Source organism: Camponotus vicinus, unplaced genomic scaffold, assembly GCF_025532165.1.
Source record: "Camponotus vicinus isolate PSW18456_S1 unplaced genomic scaffold, iyCamVici1.0 SCAF_8, whole genome shotgun sequence".
NCBI lineage: Eukaryota > Metazoa > Arthropoda > Insecta > Hymenoptera > Formicidae > Camponotus > Camponotus vicinus.
Window position 1 is genome coordinate 3,925,959 of NW_028141980.1, and position 21,168 is coordinate 3,947,126.

At 35.1% G+C, this 21,168-nt stretch overlaps 1 protein-coding gene across 19 annotated transcripts in view; it reads right to left on the bottom strand.

Moving 5' to 3' along the window:
• The window catches only part of LOC145976180 (uncharacterized), a 187,524-nt gene that overhangs the window by 66,191 nt on the left and 100,165 nt on the right, over positions 1-21,168 (bottom strand). For all 19 annotated transcript variants that reach the window (XR_014440204.1, XM_083107188.1, XM_083107184.1 and 16 more), the window contains one exon: positions 4,066-4,169. Coding sequence is in view for 18 of the 19 variants with exons in the window: in XM_083107188.1 (XP_082963314.1) it covers positions 4,066-4,169 (104 nt within the window). In the remaining variant the exon portion in view is untranslated. The remainder of the gene's footprint in view (positions 1-4,065; positions 4,170-21,168) is intronic.

The window sequence follows — 21,168 nt, forward strand, 5'->3', positions numbered from 1 at the left end:
CCATAATATGTATATGTACACGCACCGGCAGGAATGATGTTTCGGTATGCTTGTGTTGACGCTACTGACGTCACACTCACACAAGCGAAACGCGCATGTACGCGGGCCGGGCAGCGAGAGAGAAAGTGGGGGTAGAGTAGTGGAGGGCATTCCGATGTTGCGTCCTTCGCGCACGGCACAAGAGCGAGAGAGAAAGCATTATAAGACGATACTGAGTTAGAGGTGTTCGATAGCCATCTTTCTCGCTCGACGCTCGAACGAGAGAGTGCGAGCGAGAGAGACGGTTATCGAACACCTCTAATGGCCGTTTCTTTCAACGCCGCTTAACTTTAATCTTAGCTTAACTCATTCTTTGTCTCTTTCTAAAGGAACAGTTAGACAAAGAGTGAGTTAAGCTAAGATTAAAGTTAAACGACGCTGGAAGAAACAGGCATAACTCGGTATCGTCTTATAGTGATTTCTCTCTCGCTCTTGTGCCGTGCGCGAAGGACGCAACATCGGAATGCCCTCCACTACTCTACCCCCACTTTCTTTCTCGCTGCCCGGTCCGCGTACATGCGCGCTTCGCTTGTGTGAGTGTGACGTCAGTAGCGTCAACACAAGCATGCCGAAACACCATTCCTGCCGGTGCGTGTACATGTAATAATATATGTATGTAATAATACATGGTATCCGAAAAATATGTTCTATTTATAAAAATTCTTTTGTTTATAACTTTTAAATAAATAACGAACTCCTACTAAACCTTTTGAATGTTACTCAGGGTCATCACCTTGACAATATATGTCAAGGTCAAAGTTATCCGAGGTAGCTCCCCTAGGCTAAATAATTATCAATAATAATAGTAATGACTATGAGTGAATGAATGAAAGAGAGAGAGAGTGTGTGTGTGTATTCGCATGTGAATGTATTTGTGCATATTATCATGTATAACGATCAGCTGATTGTAGCAAGCGCCCCATGTAAGCGCTTGCGTCTAACGGCAAATTCCGCACCGTTCTTGTCTGTTTCTTGTATTCGATTCATAATAAGTTAACTATTTCTTTTTGTAATTGAAAAACTAAGCTTCGAATAAAATTTTTCAAAAGAAAAAGTTTCAGATTTAAGTCAGAAATGTGTCAGTTTTAAGAATAATAAATTATTTTAAATAACCCTGTATATATATATATATATATATATATATATATATATATATATATTGTGACGTTGCCGTCCCGACGCGCGTCCATCCGCCCCGGAAATCTTGACGGGGCGCGAGCCGAGCGGCCGCGCCAGAAAAAGATTGCGAGAGCCATATCGAAATTTCCGGAGAGACGAGCCATTGTTATATTTCGCGTCATTATTAATTGATTTTTTTTCTGTAATATTTTGTACGTCGAGCAACCTGCCGGAGAACAGCGCGAAGAAAAAGAAGAGGAATCTTTTTACGACAACCGACACAGCGCTCCCAGCCTTCGAGCCGAGGGGGGAGATAGCGCCCGAGGAACAGGATAGCGCAGAGTCGCGGGTAGAATTCGCTCTCTACAGTTAAAGGAGGAAAATCTTGGAAAAAAACAGCTGTCTTGGACCGGGACAGCAAGGCCCGGTCGGCGCTACCCTCCGAGGACGGAGGACGAGCGATCTGCATAAAGAAGAGTCCGCCGCTAGCAGAGTCGCCGACATTAAGATTTTCGAATTATCGGGGCCGTTACGGCGTTGTCGCGGGGCGCATTAATATCTCGCGTGTCGCGGCGCTATTGACCGCGAATCCGCGCATCCCTGCGCGCAGGATTGACACCGCTATCGACCCTGGATCGCGAGATCCAGGGAGACATTCTGGTGCGGGCGCTCTCAGCGTTTAGTCGGGTTTCATAGTCTTTTGTCGTTGTCGTTGTGTGCGTCGCAGCCGAGGTTGTCGAGAGGACGAGACCGAGGATCATCCCCTGGCCACAGGAGCAAGTATCGGTGAGGTTGCCCATCGCTAAATTGTAAGCCACGTACGCGATTCCGTCTGAAGACCGACCGCTCTGTCGCCGTCGCCATTTTCGTGTCTCCTCGCTCGGGCTTTGTACCGAGCTTTCGATTTTCGTGCATTTCGGGCAACCGGAGACAAGCGACCGAGGCATCAAGGACAATCGTAACGTCGGCCGTAGTCGATAAGGAACCGTTCGTCTCTCTCCGGGATTCGGGAAACGCGTAGCGACCGGCTCTCGTATATCGATCACGTGCGCGGTAAATCGCGGGGAATGCGTTCGCTATCGGTGCTGTCGAAAAGAGTTGTCGAAGCCGCGTGAGACATCCCCGCAATCGATCTTCGTACGACTTTCGTGTATTAATTAGCGTGTATGTGAGTGTATAATCGTTGCGTATCGTGACATTGCGAATATCGTGCTGTCTTTATCGCGCTCGTTACGTGTATGATTTGCGCTTATTGCGAGATATTTGTCGTGCGTGTGAGTGTGTCGCGGTGCATAATCGATTACAACGAATTAAGAAATTGCCGAAATTCGAGAACTGCGCGTGAGTAAAGCGGCGTCTACAATGAGATTTTAAGGAGACTTAAGGCGTAAGACATAAGAAATTGACCAATCACAGTCAAGTATTAAGAGAATACTCGACTGTGATTGGTCAATTTCTTAAGTCTTACGCCTTAAGTCTCCTTAAAATCTCATTGTAGACGACGCTTAAAAGGGCGTTACGCCGAAAAGAAAGTAAGCAGCGTCCGACGGCTGTCGATTATCGATCGCATCGAACGCGTTCGTCGCAAGCGAGATTTTCCGTCTTCGCAAATTGCTTAATTATTCTCGCTCAATTATTAAGCCCCTTTTCGAACGTATTGCTGTCGATTAAAAGAGCGAGTGAAAGAATAAAAGGAAAAGATCTGTAAAATGAGTCGTCGATGAAATTGTCGAAATTTCCGTTACGTTTTCGAAACGCCGTTCGGCCTCGCAAAGTCTGACCATAAAAACAGGCTAGAAGAACTAAAATATCAGCGCTTTCTTATGGTCTCGATTTCGTATTGTTATTATTATCACCGCTATCGAAGCATTATCTGTTATACATTCCGTTACTTCAAATTTTCGAAGTTATGTTAACATCTGTTATATTTCGTTATTTCAAATTTGCTAATTTATGTCATTATTATTTCTTTCTTGAATTCGTTATTTCTTCTACTTTATATTTTTTTTTTGATATTTCTTTTCTTGAATAAATTTGTTATATTTTCTTTTGTATTAAGCTCGCGTAATTTATTTGGGTGTTCGCCTTTCGTGATTGTCAAACTCCGTTGTGCTTGTCGATTTTCGTAATTCCCAAAAACCTCGTATAAAATAATTCAATATCCTTTTCAACAGACCCTGTCCCTCTACCGTTAGGTGAGCTAGTCGGCCCGTGGCGAATCCGGCAAGCGTTTTTCGCGTTATTTTGGCCTTTAGCGAACTGATACGTGAAAGACCGTATCTGGCGCCCAACTTCGAGATCTCGAGACGGTCTTTGCTTCGCCGCAACTCGCGCGGAACACCCTCCATCTTAGTTCCTCCAAGCGCGAGTATCTCTATCCGCCTTGTGTTTTTGACGACGTTTTCGCTCCCCCTCGCGTCCTCCTCTCTAACACCTCGAGGAGGAATATTGTGTATAAAATTATCAATTTGAAAAACGTCGCAATATACATAATTTACTCAGCTCACCGATTGTTTATAAAATGAAAGCAAAACTATCAGTTTTTTTAAAAAATGCCTTCTATAAAAATCCATAAAAATTTCTTCATTTTAAATACGAAATAAATCTTTGAGAAGTTTAGATTTCTCATGTTTTTTCAGAGAATAAACTCTATTCATAATTGCGTTGAGATGTAAAATTTTTAATAATTAAGGAATTTTAAATGGCTCTATATGTGAAACACAAATTTAAATTTCGCAGCAAATAAGACAGATGCGGATGATAATTCGTCAAGTTCATCGAAAATTAATATTTTAATAAATTGATTATTATGCAATCCATGTAAATCCGTGTTTGGCTCTTATTTGTCGAAATTCAAGTTTGTATAATATTTTTAATAAAAGGAGAATATTGCGTTTCATATCTTACTCTTTCCAAAATTCGAGAAATGCATTCATCTCGATGATTCCTTTCTGGTCACCACCCGCTGCCAAGAAAAGTGGTACTTTCCAGTATAAGGGCAAGTCACAAGCCTAAATAAAAGAGAAACAGAATCGATAGAATGATAAAATATTAAAAATAGTCTTGCCGATTTTAATGGTCTTGAAGTATATTATAGAGCGCAAATCCCTTGTACACATTGACCTTGTACTCATCAAACATTAAATGTTCACATCTCTAGTTTTCAAATTATAAACATCGGAAGAGATCCCATATTCCGATGCTTCGAATAAGAAATGAGATCTAAAAATGTATAGTTTTATGTAGGTTTTTGACTTTTCATACAAAGCAAGATCTATCACACACTATTCAATATTTCGAATGCAAAACCAAGTTTAAAAATTTACAGTTTCACATAAATTTCCGTTTTTTTTTTTGGTAAAGTAACGTTCATACCAATCGCTACTTAGGATGCAAAACAAGAATTTAAAAATATCTAATTACATTTCCTTTTATTTTCTACATCAAACAATATCCAATAATTAAATTATAGACAAGGCTTAAACAATTAAAGATTCACACAAAAATAAAAATCATATAGAATCAAAATGCATGTGTAAATGTGTGCGCAAATCAATATAATTTAAATCCTTTATTTTAATAATCTACCAAAGGTTTCAATCATTATTCTATGATTCTTCTTTATGACATAAAAACATAAATATTTATTAAGGAAATGTAAAAATAAACATATATAAAATAAGCATATATATGGGGCATTCTCTGTCAACGGGAGACCCCCCCCTGTCCATTTTTTGTATCGACCTAGGAAGTTCATCCGGGGCGCAAATTGTAGCTTGATGCATGTACTTTCATATGTCGTCTGGCACTTTTCAGAAATCAAGATGGCTGCCCCAATATGGCAGCGGAAAGTCCGTGAAGCAATGGAAAAATCGAGTCGTGACTTGTAATATGTGAAACAAACGGTTGCAGGAGCTTCAAAATGATTATTTAGGGGTTTTCAAGGTCTCTGAATACAAATCCGTCGTCAGAATTTCGCAATTCAAAATGGCGGATCCAATATGGCGAAGAACTACTAAACAGTACTTTAACATGTGTCACGCATCACCTGGATCGGCTCCGAAACCATTAGTCTAAGATTTTTAGAGTTGCTGATTACAAATTTTGAGTTGGAATTCGGGAATTCAAAATGACGGATCCAGCCAGTGAAGGCAAGAGCATGACGTGATCCAGCCAATTAAAGCAAGATCTTCAAGGGATCCAGCCAGCGAAGGCAAGATCATGACGTGATCCAGCCAATTAAGGCAAGATCTTGGAGGGATCCAGCCTGTGAAGGAAAGAGCATGACGGCGGTAACTGTAGGTAAAATAATGTCGAATTTTACTCTACGTTTATGAAAGATACTTTTTCTTTTTCCAAAGAGTTGGAGAACCTTCTAATGATAACTTCTTGTTTGTGTGTGATTTCAAAACAGTGATTTTTCAGTATTTGTGGAACTGGATGTGCTGTTTCAAATCTTTTGTTTAGCTTCCTTCTCATCTTATTATGTTCGACTTCGGTAAAGCCGAAAATCCTGATATTTTTGAAATATTTCTGAAATAATTCGACGCCCATTTGAACAAAGCTTCAAACGATAAAATGGCTTCCGATGGTTTTGCAGTAAGGCTGGCTCTATATGCTTCTCTCTTAAATGTTGCGCCGAGACCGTCATACCCACTTTTTCCATGGGCAGTTGCGCTAAAATGCCATTCTGCTTCTACGTCAAAATCGTCTTTATGATGAATCATATTCGCAATTTGGAATCTGTTTTTAAAATGTTGTTTCGCGCCATCAGTCATGTAGATTATTTTCTTCACTCTGCTAATACGTTTTCTTATTTCTGGAATGAGCAAATTCTGAACTGTATAAACTGCGGCTGTATCGTGTTTCAAGCTGTTCGAAAGAAAAATGCAACTCGTATGCTAATTGTGATTCTTCTCGATAATAATAAATAACAGGGAAGACGGTGCACTGGTCATTATTAAAATGAAACGCTTGTGATGCGTCCTGAGCTGTGTATGTATAATTTTCCGAAAAGTCGAACATGACAATAACTTCGTCTTGAGCAAGATTTTGTTTCTTCTCAGAAAGGAATAGTGATTGCTGTTTAGCTATAAACGAGTGCGGTTTACCACCAACCTACTACATAGTTCATCTACAAAATCAATAGCTTGTACTTTAATTGTTTGCAGGGTACATCTGTCAGTGGAAGTCCAAGAACTATATTCGACATCGGTAACAGCTGCATCATCTAGTATTCTGAGTAATCTTGAAGAAAAATCACCAATGCTTGGACATTTATTGCATTCGTTCAGATGACATTTAGGACCTGGATTGCTACACATTATGAGTTTCAAGCAATCTTTGTAATCACAAATTGCTTCATCAGAATTGTTTGTTAATCTTTTTATGTCGATTGCATCTAACATGAGTTTGCAATTCTGATGAATACACATCAGTGAGCGTGAATGGAGAACGAATGAAAGTACAGAAGAAGCTGTTGCTCTTGAATTTGAATGACTTGTATGCTGCGTTTAAGGAATCGCATCCGAAAACATCGGTAGGTTTTAGCACATTCGCTAAACTGCGTCCGAAACACTGTCTTGCCAGGAAGTAGTGGAACACATAGTGTATGTGTCTGCACATAGTGTATGTGTCTGCACATCAGGACTTCTGTAAGAAATAAGAGATACCACTAGTATCTTGTGTAGATTGATTGATATTTTGTGAATCAGACTTACACATTTTCCTACAATTAGCACATACACTACAATCCTGCGGTAAATGAGGAAACATTTGCAACATTGACTTTGATATGGTGCGTAAATCTTTTCCAACATGACCTTTTTCGCCAGACTTTCTGAAGGAACATATACATCGATCTTTTCGAGAGTAATCTGACATGATGGACAAATTCTGTTAGATGCGACTAACGTGAAGGAAATCCAATATGAAGCGAAGTCTTTGAGCTCTAAAAAGGACTGATGTTCAGTGAACTTAAAGTAAGTACTAGCTCTCAAAATAACTGATGAGAAGTAGTTCTGAGAACTGATGTTAAATAATCCTAGGAAAATCTTGAAACGACCTGCCGTTTTTAAACGCGCGGACTAGCTCGCCGGTGTCAGGGTGCGTTTTAGGAAGGTCCGGAGATAAAGAAGACGCGCGTTTTTGTAAATCTCTACCCCGTTTGTCGTCCGGACTAGGAAACGATGCGTGATCAGCACCGAGATAATACTCGGTAGAGAACTTGCTCGGTTCAGAACTTGCTCATTCCAGAAATAAGAAAACGTATTAGCAGAGTGAAGAAAATAATCTACATGACTGATGGCGCGAAACAACATTTTAAAAACAGATTCCAAATTGCGAATATGATTCATCATAAAGACGATTTTGGCGTAGAAGCAGAATGGCATTTTAGCGCAACTGCCCATGGAAAAAGTGGGTATGACGGTCTCGGCGCAACATTTAAGAGAGAAGCATATAGAGCCAGCCTTACTGCAAAACCATCGGAAGCCATTTTATCGTTTGAAGCTTTGTTCAAATGGGCGTCGAATTATTTCAAAAATATCAGGATTTTCGGCTTTACCGAAGTCGAACATAATAAGATGAGAAGGAAGCTGAACAAAAGATTTGAAACAGCACATCCAGTTCCACAAATACTGAAAAATCACTGTTTTGAAATCACACACAAACAAGAAGTTATCATTAGAAGGTTCTCCAACTCTTTGGAAAAAGAAAAAGTATCTTTCATAAACGTAGAGTAAAATTCGACATTATTTTACCTACAGTTACCGCCGTCATGCTCTTTCCTTCACAGGCTGGATCCCTCCAAGATCTTGCCTTAATTGGCTGGATCACGTCATGATCTTGCCTTCGCTGGCTGGATCCCTTGAAGATCTTGCTTTAATTGGCTGGATCACGTCATGCTCTTGCCTTCACTGGCTGGATCCGTCATTTTGAATTCCCGAATTTCAACTCAAAATTTGTAATCAGCAACTCTAAAAATCTTAGACTAATGGTTTCGGAGCCGATCCAGGTGATGCGTGACACATGTTAAGGTACTGTTTAGTAGTTCTTCGCCATATTGGATCCGCCATTTTGAATTGCGAAATTCTGACGACGGATTTGTATTCAAAGACCTTGAAAACCCCTAAATAATCATTTTGAAGCTCCTGCAACCGTTTGTTTCACATATTACAAGTCACGACTCGATTTTTCCATTGCTTCACGGACTTTCCGCTGCCATATTGGGGCAGCCATCTTGATTTCTGAAAAGTGCCAGACGACATGTGAAAGTACATGCATCAAGCTACAATTTGCGCCCCGAATGAACTTCCTAGGTCGATACAAAAAATGGGCAGGGCGTCTTCCGTTGACAGAGAATGCCCCATATATATATATATATATATATATGTATATATATTTAATAATTAGTGATTTGGCTCAAATAATCAAAAATTAAAAAGAAAATGGCATAAGAACCAACGCGCGGTAGTTGGAGCGCAGAAAAGCAACAACACTTCTTTCTTTTTTCAATATTAGTTTATTAAAAAACTCATATTACAACAACAAAAAGCGAACGTTTCGGATCATCTTTCTCAGCGCGATGTTAACAATATACAGGGTGGACCATTTTAACCTTTAATGGAAAATAACTCGAAAATCAAGCCCGGCAGAGAAAAATGTTTCAGACAAAAGTTGTTTGGTTTCGAGGGGGCCATAAGATGGTATCATTGGTTTGACCTTGAAGAGTTATTTGAAGGTCACATGAAGGTCACCTTCAATTTCTTAAATGGAACCTACTATTTGTCATTGCATATTCTTGTAGCTTATCTCGAGAGCTTTCCAAAACACTATAATTAAGTACCTTTTCATTAACTTTTTGAGTTATGAGGCTTGAAATAATTTCTTAATTTTACATAAACTGTAAAATATCTTGTAAAATATTCATTTTTCGATTATCATACCTTAATACTTTTATGTACAAAATAATGAGAGGAATCAACTGGTGTAAAGAGAACACATAGTTGTTTTTAAGAAAAAATATGTAATTTGCAATTAACAATTCCATATTTTTTCTTAAAAACAACTATGTGTTTTCTTTACACCAATTGATTCCTCTCATTATTTTGTACATAAAAATATTAAGGTAAGATAATCGAAAAATGAATATTTTACAAGATATTTTACGGTTTATGTAAAATTAAGAAATTATTTCAAGCCTCATAACTCAAAAAGTACTTAACGAAGAGGTACTTAATTATAGTGTTTTGGAAAGCTCTCGAGATAAGCTACAAGAATATGTAATGACAAATAGTAGGTTCCATTTAAGAAATTGAAGGTGACCTTCATGTGACCTTCAAATAACTCTTCAAGGTCAAACCAATGATACCATCTTATGGCCCCCTCGAAACCAAACAACTTTTGTCTGAAACATTTTTCTCTCCCGGGCTTGGTTTTCGAGTTATTCTCCATTAAAAGTTAAAATGGTCCACCCTGTATATTACAGATTATGACGCGTTACATTATAATTTGTTTCTCGACGCGTTTCATGACGAACGATTTTGTTCGTCATCAAATCTCAAATCAACATGGGATGCACAGCGGCATACTGTATTATTAATTGTAAAAAGCGCGGAATCTAATCTGCTGCGACTTCGCACAGCATAATTATAGTATATTTGATTGACTGTTGGAAGCAGGTCGCTTACTAGACCTCCGCGGGATGCAATTTAGCGTCACCTACGCGTCGAGAAACAAATTCGTACAATGTAACGCGTCATAATCTGTAATATACGAGTATATTGTTAACATCGCGCTGAGGAAGGATCAAAAGATGATCCGAAATGTTCGCTTTTTGTTTTTGTAATATAAGTTTTTTAATAAACTAATATTGAAAAAAGAAAGAAATGTTGTTGCTTCTCTGCGCTCCAACTACCGCGCGTTGGTTCTTATGCCATTTTTTAAAAAATATATATATTCCTCAACAAAATTATGGCATAAGTAATTTCATATCAAATTTTTTATAGCATAATTTCAAATAAGTATAATATTTCAAATAAGTATTTTTGACTCAGTCAAAAATGGTCATATTTGAAAAAAATTTTTTTTTCATGTTAGGTTAACAGAGTAAAGAAACGATACATGAGTCTGTATGCAAAAATATATATTTTATTATATATTGAAGAAAATCAGTAGAGTTCAAAAGAAAGAATGTGAATAACACAGCGGCCATAATGCGACTGACTGTGAGGATGATCGCGCTTGATCTCGCTCTATACGCATTTAGCTGACATCTATTGCACGCAGTCGTTACTTTTAATTAAACAGGGTGTATTACTCTAGATTTTGAAATAAAGTATTGCAAATCATTTTTATTTAACATTTCATTCTCAAGCTTAAAGCCTCTATTTCAAAAATCATTTGTCAGATTTAGAACTTATCCTTCCCTCTTCTCATCATCTCCTTAAAAGTAAGAACATGTTTTCTTCAAAAAATTGCATAATTTGACGCATTCCACGGGGTGGAATAAATTTTTTTCGCAAATTTCATGATAATCATCGCTAAATATGGACTTTTATGTGTGAATTTAAAAAAAATGAAGTTTGTACAATTTTTTTCGCGGAGTTACGACACATCAAAGTTACCTATATATTTTTGTTCATTTACTGCCCACATTAACATTACCTGATGCGCATCACGAGGAGGTTGCTGGTTGGATTTGACGCATCGTGTGTGTGTGTGTGTGTGTGTGTCTGTCTGTGTATGTGTGTTAGAGGACGGGAATGTGGAAATGATCACAGCGCTAAATCAAATATGAAATAAAATTCCTCAGGCAATAATTAGAGTCTGTAACAATATGCATGAGCGTCTGCAAGAGATTATCCGAAAATGAGGCGACAATACACATTTTTAAATGTAAACATTTCCACATATTATGCGATAATTATGTTGACGAGTGTATATATATATATATATATATATATATATATATATAATTTTGTTGACGAGTGTATATATATATATATATATATATATATATATATATATATACAGGGTGTCGCAGACCATCCGTATCAGCCGAATATCTCAAAAACTCAGCGCGGCAGACAAAAATATTTTAGACAAAAATTGTAAGGTTTCAAGTAACGCATTACATGGCGATATCAGTATGACCTTGAAAAGTGTTGTCAAGGTCACATAAAGGTCACCTTGAATTCTGTAAACGGAAACCCCAATTTTTTATTGCACATTCTTGTAGCTCATCTCGAGAGCTTTCCAAAACACTATAATTAAGTTAGTTTTTATTAAGTACTTTCCGAGTTATGAGGCTTGAAATCGTTTCTTAATTTTACATAAATCGTAAAATATCTTGTAAAATATTTATTTTTCGATTATTTGACCTTAATACTTTTATGTACACGCGCGCGCGCGCGTGTGTGTGTGTGTATACAGGGTGTCCCATTTTAATCGATCACCCTAAATAACTTTTTCAATTTTGATTGTAGAAAAAAACGTTTCAGACAAAAATTATATGGTTTCAAGGGGGACATGAGATGGTGCCATTAATTTGACCTTGAAGAATCAGCTGAAAGTCACGTGAAGGTCACCTCCAACTATTTAAATAGGATATCCTATATGCTTTTGCATATTCTTGTAGCTCATCTCGAGAGCTTTCCAAAACACTATAATTAAGTTAGTTTTCATTAAGTACTTTCCGAGTTATGAGGCTTGAAATAATTTCTTAATTTTACATAAACTGTAAAATATTCATTTTTCGATTATCTTACCTTAATACTTTTATGTACAAAATAATGAGAGGAATCAATTGGTGTAAAGAAAACACATAGTTATTTAAAAAAAAATGTAATTTGCAATTAACAATTCCATATTTTTTCTTAAAAACAACTATGTGTTTTCTTTACACCAATTGATTCCTCTCATTATTTTGTATGTAAAAGTATTAAGGTAGGATAATCGAAAAACGAATATTTTACAAGATATTTTACGGTTTATGTAAAATTAAGAAATTATTTCAAGCCTCATAACTCAAAAAGTACTTAACGAAAAGGTACTTAATTATAGTGTTTTGGAAAGCTCTCGAGATAAGCTACAAGAATGTGTAAAAGCATATAGGGTGTCCCATTTAAAAAGTTGGAGGTGACCATGTGACCTTCAAATGACTCTTCAAGGTCAAACCAATGGTACCATCTTATGGCCCCCTCGAAACCATACAACTTTTGTTTAAAACATTTTCATCGAAACCGTCATGGTTTCGAGATATTCGAGTGTGAAAGTTAAAATGGGACACCCTGTATATAGGGTGATTTAAAATAACCCTATTGTCCTTGAAATGACACATTCTTGAGTCAATTCTAAGATGATTTTTCCTTTGGCAAAATTTCGTCCGACGCTTAGTTTTTGAATTATTAAAGGAAGTAATTAACTTATGACGGGTCGGATATAAGAGGCAAGCAAGGGTGGCGCGATTCACCGTCAGACGCGGGTGCTTACGCGGGGCGCCTGCTGGTCGCTACATATGATATACACACATGCGAATACATACATTTTCATTCTCTTTTTCTTTCTCTCTCTCTCTCTCTCTCTCGACTTGGTACTCGAGTCCCACATAACTCACCGGACCGACCGGTGAGTATGCATAAAATGAATTTCCCTTCTCTCGTAAAAAATAAAAACAGTACAATTTAAAAAAATAATAATAATTAAAGCGAAAATGTAAATAATAATAAAAAGTAAATAATAATTGAAGTAACAGTAATAATGACTACAAGTGAGTGAGCAAATGAGAGAGAGAAAAAGAGAGAGAGAGAGTGAGGGAGGGAGAGGAAAAATCGTCTTAGAATTGACTCAAGAATGTGTCATTTCAAGGACAATAGGATTATTTTGAATCACCCTATATATATATATATATATATATATATATATATATATATATACAGGGTGCGCCAAAAGTCTGGATACACCTAAATATATCACAAACGGTGCAGTTTAGAAAAAAATGTTTCAGGCAAAAGTTGTATGGTTTCAAGGGGGACATAAGGTGGTACCATTGGTTTGACCTTGAAGAGTCATTTGAAGGTCACGTGAAGGTCACTTCAATTTTTTTAAATGGAACACCCTATATATTTTTGCACACTCTTGTAGCTTATCTCGAGAGCTTTCCAAAACACTATAATTAAGTACCTTTTCGTTAAGTACTTTTTGAGTTATGAGGCTTGAAATAATTTCTTAATTTTACATAAACCGTAAAATATCTTGTAAAATATTCATTTTTCGATTATCTTATCTTAATACTTTTATGTACAAAATAATGAGAGGAATCAACTGGTGTAAAGAGAACACATAGTTGTTTTTAAGAAAAAATATGTAATTTGCAATTAACAATTCCATATTTTTTCTTAAAAACAACTATGTGTTTTCTTTACACCAATTGATTCCTCTCATTATTTTGTACATAAAAATATTAAGGTAAGATAATCGAAAAATGAATATTTTACAAGATATTTTACGGTTTATGTAAAATTAAGAAATTATTTCAAGCCTCATAACTCAAAAAGTACTTAACGAAGAGGTACTTAATTATAGTGTTTTGGAAAGCTCTCGAGATAAGCTACAAGAATATGTAATGACAAATAGTAGGTTCCATTTAAGAAATTGAAGGTGACCTTCATGTGACCTTCAAATAACTCTTCAAGGTCAAACCAATGATACCATCTTATGGCCCCCTCGAAACCAAACAACTTTTGTCTGAAACATTTTTCTCTCCCGGGCTTGGTTTTCGAGTTATTCTCCATTAAAAGTTAAAATGGTCCACCCTGTATATTACAGATTATGACGCGTTACATTATAATTTGTTTCTCGACGCGTTTCATGACGAACGATTTTGTTCGTCATCAAATCTCAAATCAACATGGGATGCACAGCGGCATACTGTATTATTAATTGTAAAAAGCGCGGAATCTAATCTGCTGCGACTTCGCACAGCATAATTATAGTATATTTGATTGACTGTTGGAAGCAGGTCGCTTACTAGACCTCCGCGGGATGCAATTTAGCGTCACCTACGCGTCGAGAAACAAATTCGTACAATGTAACGCGTCATAATCTGTAATATACGAGTATATTGTTAACATCGCGCTGAGGAAGGATCAAAAGATGATCCGAAATGTTCGCTTTTTGTTTTTGTAATATAAGTTTTTTAATAAACTAATATTGAAAAAAGAAAGAAATGTTGTTGCTTCTCTGCGCTCCAACTACCGCGCGTTGGTTCTTATGCCATTTTTTAAAAAATATATATATTCCTCAACAAAATTATGGCATAAGTAATTTCATATCAAATTTTTTATAGCATAATTTCAAATAAGTATAATATTTCAAATAAGTATTTTTGACTCAGTCAAAAATGGTCATATTTGAAAAAAATTTTTTTTTCATGTTAGGTTAACAGAGTAAAGAAACGATACATGAGTCTGTATGCAAAAATATATATTTTATTATATATTGAAGAAAATCAGTAGAGTTCAAAAGAAAGAATGTGAATAACACAGCGGCCATAATGCGACTGACTGTGAGGATGATCGCGCTTGATCTCGCTCTATACGCATTTAGCTGACATCTATTGCACGCAGTCGTTACTTTTAATTAAACAGGGTGTATTACTCTAGATTTTGAAATAAAGTATTGCAAATCATTTTTATTTAACATTTCATTCTCAAGCTTAAAGCCTCTATTTCAAAAATCATTTGTCAGATTTAGAACTTATCCTTCCCTCTTCTCATCATCTCCTTAAAAGTAAGAACATGTTTTCTTCAAAAAATTGCATAATTTGACGCATTCCACGGGGTGGAATAAATTTTTTTCGCAAATTTCATGATAATCATCGCTAAATATGGACTTTTATGTGTGAATTTAAAAAAAATGAAGTTTGTACAATTTTTTTCGCGGAGTTACGACACATCAAAGTTACCTATATATTTTTGTTCATTTACTGCCCACATTAACATTACCTGATGCGCATCACGAGGAGGTTGCTGGTTGGATTTGACGCATCGTGTGTGTGTGTGTGTGTGTGTGTCTGTCTGTGTATGTGTGTTAGAGGACGGGAATGTGGAAATGATCACAGCGCTAAATCAAATATGAAATAAAATTCCTCAGGCAATAATTAGAGTCTGTAACAATATGCATGAGCGTCTGCAAGAGATTATCCGAAAATGAGGCGACAATACACATTTTTAAATGTAAACATTTCCACATATTATGCGATAATTATGTTGACGAGTGTATATATATATATATATATATATATATATATATATAATTTTGTTGACGAGTGTATATATATATATATATATATATATATATATATATATATACAGGGTGTCGCAGACCATCCGTATCAGCCGAATATCTCAAAAACTCAGCGCGGCAGACAAAAATATTTTAGACAAAAATTGTAAGGTTTCAAGTAACGCATTACATGGCGATATCAGTATGACCTTGAAAAGTGTTGTCAAGGTCACATAAAGGTCACCTTGAATTCTGTAAACGGAAACCCCAATTTTTTATTGCACATTCTTGTAGCTCATCTCGAGAGCTTTCCAAAACACTATAATTAAGTTAGTTTTTATTAAGTACTTTCCGAGTTATGAGGCTTGAAATCGTTTCTTAATTTTACATAAATCGTAAAATATCTTGTAAAATATTTATTTTTCGATTATTTGACCTTAATACTTTTATGTACACGCGCGCGCGCGCGTGTGTGTGTGTGTATACAGGGTGTCCCATTTTAATCGATCACCCTAAATAACTTTTTCAATTTTGATTGTAGAAAAAAACGTTTCAGACAAAAATTATATGGTTTCAAGGGGGACATGAGATGGTGCCATTAATTTGACCTTGAAGAATCAGCTGAAAGTCACGTGAAGGTCACCTCCAACTATTTAAATAGGATATCCTATATGCTTTTGCATATTCTTGTAGCTCATCTCGAGAGCTTTCCAAAACACTATAATTAAGTTAGTTTTCATTAAGTACTTTCCGAGTTATGAGGCTTGAAATAATTTCTTAATTTTACATAAACTGTAAAATATTCATTTTTCGATTATCTTACCTTAATACTTTTATGTACAAAATAATGAGAGGAATCAATTGGTGTAAAGAAAACACATAGTTATTTAAAAAAAAATGTAATTTGCAATTAACAATTCCATATTTTTTCTTAAAAACAACTATGTGTTTTCTTTACACCAATTGATTCCTCTCATTATTTTGTATGTAAAAGTATTAAGGTAGGATAATCGAAAAACGAATATTTTACAAGATATTTTACGGTTTATGTAAAATTAAGAAATTATTTCAAGCCTCATAACTCAAAAAGTACTTAACGAAAAGGTACTTAATTATAGTGTTTTGGAAAGCTCTCGAGATAAGCTACAAGAATGTGTAAAAGCATATAGGGTGTCCCATTTAAAAAGTTGGAGGTGACCATGTGACCTTCAAATGACTCTTCAAGGTCAAACCAATGGTACCATCTTATGGCCCCCTCGAAACCATACAACTTTTGTTTAAAACATTTTCATCGAAACCGTCATGGTTTCGAGATATTCGAGTGTGAAAGTTAAAATGGGACACCCTGTATATAGGGTGATTTAAAATAACCCTATTGTCCTTGAAATGACACATTCTTGAGTCAATTCTAAGATGATTTTTCCTTTGGCAAAATTTCGTCCGACGCTTAGTTTTTGAATTATTAAAGGAAGTAATTAACTTATGACGGGTCGGATATAAGAGGCAAGCAAGGGTGGCGCGATTCACCGTCAGACGCGGGTGCTTACGCGGGGCGCCTGCTGGTCGCTACATATGATATACACACATGCGAATACATACATTTTCATTCTCTTTTTCTTTCTCTCTCTCTCTCTCTCTCTCGACTTGGTACTCGAGTCCCACATAACTCACCGGACCGACCGGTGAGTATGCATAAAATGAATTTCCCTTCTCTCGTAAAAAATAAAAACAGTACAATTTAAAAAAATAATAATAATTAAAGCGAAAATGTAAATAATAATAAAAAGTAAATAATAATTGAAGTAACAGTAATAATGACTACAAGTGAGTGAGCAAATGAGAGAGAGAAAAAGAGAGAGAGAGAGTGAGGGAGGGAGAGGAAAAATCGTCTTAGAATTGACTCAAGAATGTGTCATTTCAAGGACAATAGGATTATTTTGAATCACCCTATATATATATATATATATATATATATATATATATATATACAGGGTGCGCCAAAAGTCTGGATACACCTAAATATATCACAAACGGTGCAGTTTAGAAAAAAATGTTTCAGGCAAAAGTTGTATGGTTTCAAGGGGGACATAAGGTGGTACCATTGGTTTGACCTTGAAGAGTCATTTGAAGGTCACGTGAAGGTCACTTCAATTTTTTTAAATGGAACACCCTATATATTTTTGCACACTCTTGTAGCTTATCTCGAGAGCTTTCCAAAACACTATAATTAAGTACCTTTTCGTTAAGTACTTTTTGAGTTATGAGGCTTGAAATAATTTCTTAATTTTACATAAACCGTAAAATATCTTGTAAAATATTCATTTTTCGATTATCTTATCTTAATACTTTTATGTAGAAAATAATGAGAGGAATCAATTGGTGTAAAGAAAACACATAGTTGTTTTTAAGAAAAAATATGGAATTGTTAATTGCAAATTACATATTTTTTCTTCAAAACAACTATGTGTTTTCTTTACACCAATTGATTCCTCTCATTATTTTGTACGTAAAAGTATTAAGGTAAGATAATCGAAAAATAAATATTTTACAAGATATTTTACGGTTTATGTAAAATTAAGAAATTATTTCAAGTCTCATAACTCAAAAAGTACTTAACGAAAAGGTACTTAATTATAGTGTTTTGGAAAGCTCTTGAGATAAGCTACAAGAGTGTGCAAAAATATATAGGGTGTTCCGTTTAAAAAAATTGAAGTGACCTTCACGTGACCTTCAAATGACTCTTCAAGGTCAAACCAATGGTACCGTCTTATGGCCCCCTCGAAACCAAACAACTTTTGCCTGAAACATTTTTTTCTAAAATGCACCGTTTGTGAGATATTTAGGTGTATCCAGACTTTTGGCGCACCCTGTATATATACAGGTAATGCGTGTATATCTCTAATAAATATCTTTGGTAAGCTATGTGAATGATATATACACATCTAGTAAATATTTCCGTTAGTTATTTTAGAGATGTAGATATTTTCTACATATTAGATATACTAGTTATCCATAGAAGACATGGACATCATAGAAACATTTAGATATTTAGACATTTAGATTATTCATTAGATATCTATGAGATAATTAGATATCTATTAGATATCTATTAGAGAATGTTCTGCGTGGAAAGGAGAAATCAAGAGGATGGTAAGTATATGCATAAAAGAACATCAAAATAAAGTTGAACTAAAATATATATCATAACTCATAACAGAACAGAATATCATTAACAAAACATAATCTAGAAAGCGGTACAAAATCTTATGTAATAAAACTAGCTGAGACTGATCCTTAATTCCTCAGAAAATACAAAGAATCCTTAGAAATTCAAAAGCATCCCAACAACAGCACAATAATCGGAAAATCAATTCGATCTAACAATTTATACTCTCAGTTTTCGAATTAATCAGCCGAAATTCCTTCCATTTTTCCTTCCTCCTCCATCTTTTACCTCTTCCCTCTCTTTAGGTATCCTACTATATAAAGAGATATCTGTCAAGAAATAATTCAAGTGATTCTTCCCTGATGAAATGTTAACGGAACGTTGAAATAAGAAATAAATAAAAAATTATAATATAATTAATATATAATATAAAACTAAATAAGTATCAAGTGATTTTTCCTTGATGAAATGTTCACGGAACGTTGAAATAAGAAATAAATAAAGAATTTATGTAATTTAATTTTAATATTCATGTATAATACGCGTCAACGATCCTGTCCTACGCGAGGCAAGGGGAGCGTAGAACTGGCCAATCAGCCACTGCCGCGCTGCTGGCTGATTGGCCACTTCTACATTTCCCTTGCCTCGCCTAGGACAGGATCGTTGATGCGCATTGTGCATTGCGGAAACCTTAAATATCAAATTAATAATTTTATATTACTAATAATCTTATACCAAATAGCATACTAATAGTACATCCCATACCAATAGCACATTTATTGTGACTATTGAAATTATTATAAAATTACTAATATAGATAACTAATATAAATTTTTTTATTGAAAATTCTTTCAATAAAAATTTCATGGGAATCATTATAACATTTTACTATAATAATTTTTCTATATTTTCAAAAATAAAATTACTTTCAAACAGAAAAAATTTATGTTATGTAAATTAACATTTCCATGATTCGTAAATGTTGCTTCAGAAAATAATATAAAATAAAAAAATAATTATTTTAAAACTAACATTGAACTTATCAATAAAATTCAACTTGATTCATAAAATATGTGCTATTTAATTCTTAATGCAGATTAAAATGTTACGGCTGTTTCACTATTCAAAATATAATACACAATGTTATCCCAGTTAAAATTATAATTTAAAAGAGCTCCATAATTACAGAATATGTATTCGTATTCTATACTGGCCAATAAAATTATCGCATAAGTAATTTCATGTCAACATTTCGCATAATTTAAAAAAAGCATAGCTTTACTAAAAATTATCATATCTGAGTAATTCTTTTTCAAGAATGAAATTTTTTCTTTAAAAAATATTTATTAGATTTTTAATTTATCCTCCTTTTCCCCAGCCATTTTTTTAAAAGTAAGGATATATATTATCTTAAAAAAATTGCATAGTTTGCTCTATAGAATGAAATCAATTTTTCTTGTAAATTTCAGGATAATTCGTAAAATATGAACCTTTTTACAAATTAAAAAATGAGGTTTGTGTGATTTTTTTATGGAATAATGGAGTATTAAAGAATCCATACATTTTTCAACTATCGCTAACATTAGAATTAACCAATGTCTACCGTGAGAAGGTTGCTGATCGGATTTGACGCATCATATGTATGTGTGTATGTATGAGTATGTTCATGTGTGTGTGCGTGCATGCATATGTGCGTGCATATGTGAGAATATTTGTCACAGAAAAGAACTCTACGATCATCACTTCCACGATATTTAATGATTCTAAACCCTTTCTACCATGTGTGCGTATATGCATGCGTGCGTGGGCATGTGCGTGTACGTGTGCGTGTGTGTGTATATATATATGTGTATATGGACAAGGAATGAGGAAGGCATCCTGTAGAAGTGCAAGTGTATTGCAGATGTTCTTGTCGCACATGAATAAATTAATTTTAAGTTTTAGTTGTAAGTTAGGGTAATTATTTACTTATACGGACCACCTCCCAATTTCAATAATACTCACATATGTTATCAAGATCATCACTCTGAGTAATGTTGTGAAGATTTTAGTCGGCGGTCATTATTTATTAAAAAGTTATAAACAAAAAATGTCTAATGAATAATATATAATTTTATGACACCGTATATAAACTATGTTGTCGTTTGACATTGTTTACCTTTCTTATATAGAATGAAGGTAGTGGAATAATGGGCTTCTATGTTTTTGATATATATTATGACTTTGAAAATATTTAAGAAAAGGTGAGTTAGTACAAGACAGATTGTTGTACAGTTAACATGAAGTTCTACGAATTTCTCGCTTTAACAATAAAATATGATGAGTTATTACACTATTTGTGCGCGAAAAATGTTACATTTGTAACTTTCTATGCAAAGTGAAGTGTATCCCGCATCACAAACACGGGTTGGGTTAGGTTATATCTTCTGAAAGTGGAGCCCCTCGCAGGGGGCGGAACAAACTGTCCACGCATGTACTTTCCAAGATGAAGTAAAGTTCACTTAATTTTGACCTCCATTAAGAGTAAATTGTGCTTCATCTTAGGAAGTACATGCGTA